Source organism: Phalaenopsis equestris, unplaced genomic scaffold (assembly GCF_001263595.1).
Source record: "Phalaenopsis equestris unplaced genomic scaffold, ASM126359v1 Scaffold000719, whole genome shotgun sequence".
NCBI lineage: Eukaryota > Viridiplantae > Streptophyta > Magnoliopsida > Asparagales > Orchidaceae > Phalaenopsis > Phalaenopsis equestris.
The window spans coordinates 59068-60322 of record NW_018165159.1 but is presented as its reverse complement, the minus strand read 5'-3'; the positions used below and the strand labels follow the sequence as shown (position 1 = coordinate 60322).

Here is a 1255-nt window from a genome sequence, read left to right as displayed (position 1 = left end):
ATTTATGCATGTCACGATCAAATCATTGAGAATTTTATAAAAATGAGTAATATGGGTTGGGTTTTTATTGCAAGCTTTGATATTTGAGTGGAAATTTTAATAACGAATGAGTAAACAGAAAATTTTTGAGTGTCATGCATGTAATTGCACCGAGATAATTACATGTATAGCACTTAAAAACTATCTATTTACAAAACTAGCACTCAGGCCTGCTTTTTTTTTTAACTACTAAACCCATGTATTTATGCTATCCCCAATGAAACCTTTGGGAATTTCATAAAAATGAAAATTATGGATTGGTGTTTTATTGTGAGATTTCATACTCGGTTAAGAATTTGAATAACTAGTAAAATTTTTAGTGGTGTGTGCGTTATTACCACATAAATGGGATAATTACATATATAGCACTTGAAATTTATTGAAATTTCATTTTCCACCCAGTTTCCAGAATTTAAGACAATAATGGCCATACTTAATGCAGGAATACAGTAGGAGTCAAATAGTAGGATTAGTGAACCTGGTGGCCGCCATGAAAGGGTGGAAGAGGAGGACAAGATTAGAAGTTCTTGACAGGATTGAATCAGGCATGTAAATTTCTATTTATATTTATATGTTATTTTATTTTATTTTATTTTATTTTCTAGATGTAAATTAGATGAAATAATTCCATTTGTATTGACTGTATATCCCCATGAACCATATAGTTTTTTGTATCATAATCCTCTATGGATTAAAAATGAAACAAAGAAAAAATTCAGAGTAATTAATATCTGATTTCCATAATCCAATAAAGAAGGCTTGCTTCTCAATTGCTAGAAACTGCTAAGTTTTTTGTCAATCTGCTTGATATGCTCAAAGATAGAGGACTGCTATGAAATTTTACTCCTTTTTTTTTATGATTTCCTGATGAAATTTTATTATGACATTTTATGGGTTATTATTTCATAACATTTGTAAAGTGTAGGGGTGTATGTGAGTCAAGCCGACGACTCGTGAGCCGGCTAAAGCTTGGCTCAATAAGTGGCTCGTGAACTGAGCTTGCGAGCTAACAAGTCAAGCTCAAGCCAACCCTGACTTGTTAGCTCGTGGTGTTAATAATATTTACAAAATAATATTTAATAATGTATTTTAGATGTTTTTTTTCTTTATCTTCTAATTGTTCATTCTAATTGGTATCTTGTTATAAATCTAGGTTAAATTAATATCATTTTCTCTCATCCATAATAAACAAACCGGCTCGCTAGCTGGCTCAAAC

General features: G+C 31.0%; 2 protein-coding genes across 4 annotated transcripts in view; one reads left to right on the top strand and one right to left on the bottom strand.

Moving 5' to 3' along the window:
- LOC110030447 (syndetin) overlaps positions 1-716 on the top strand; it is a 97323-nt gene extending 96607 nt beyond the window's left edge. For all 3 annotated transcript variants that reach the window (XM_020733161.1, XM_020733163.1, XM_020733162.1), the window contains one exon: positions 482-716. In XM_020733161.1, the coding sequence (XP_020588820.1) occupies positions 482-592 (111 nt within the window). In that variant the 3' untranslated portion in view covers positions 593-716. The remainder of the gene's footprint in view (positions 1-481) is intronic.
- LOC110030445 overlaps positions 652-1255 on the bottom strand; it is a 20758-nt gene continuing 20154 nt past the window's right edge. Inside the window, exon 8 of the mRNA XM_020733159.1 lies at positions 652-723. Coding sequence (XP_020588818.1) covers positions 652-723 — 72 coding nt within the window. The remainder of the gene's footprint in view (positions 724-1255) is intronic.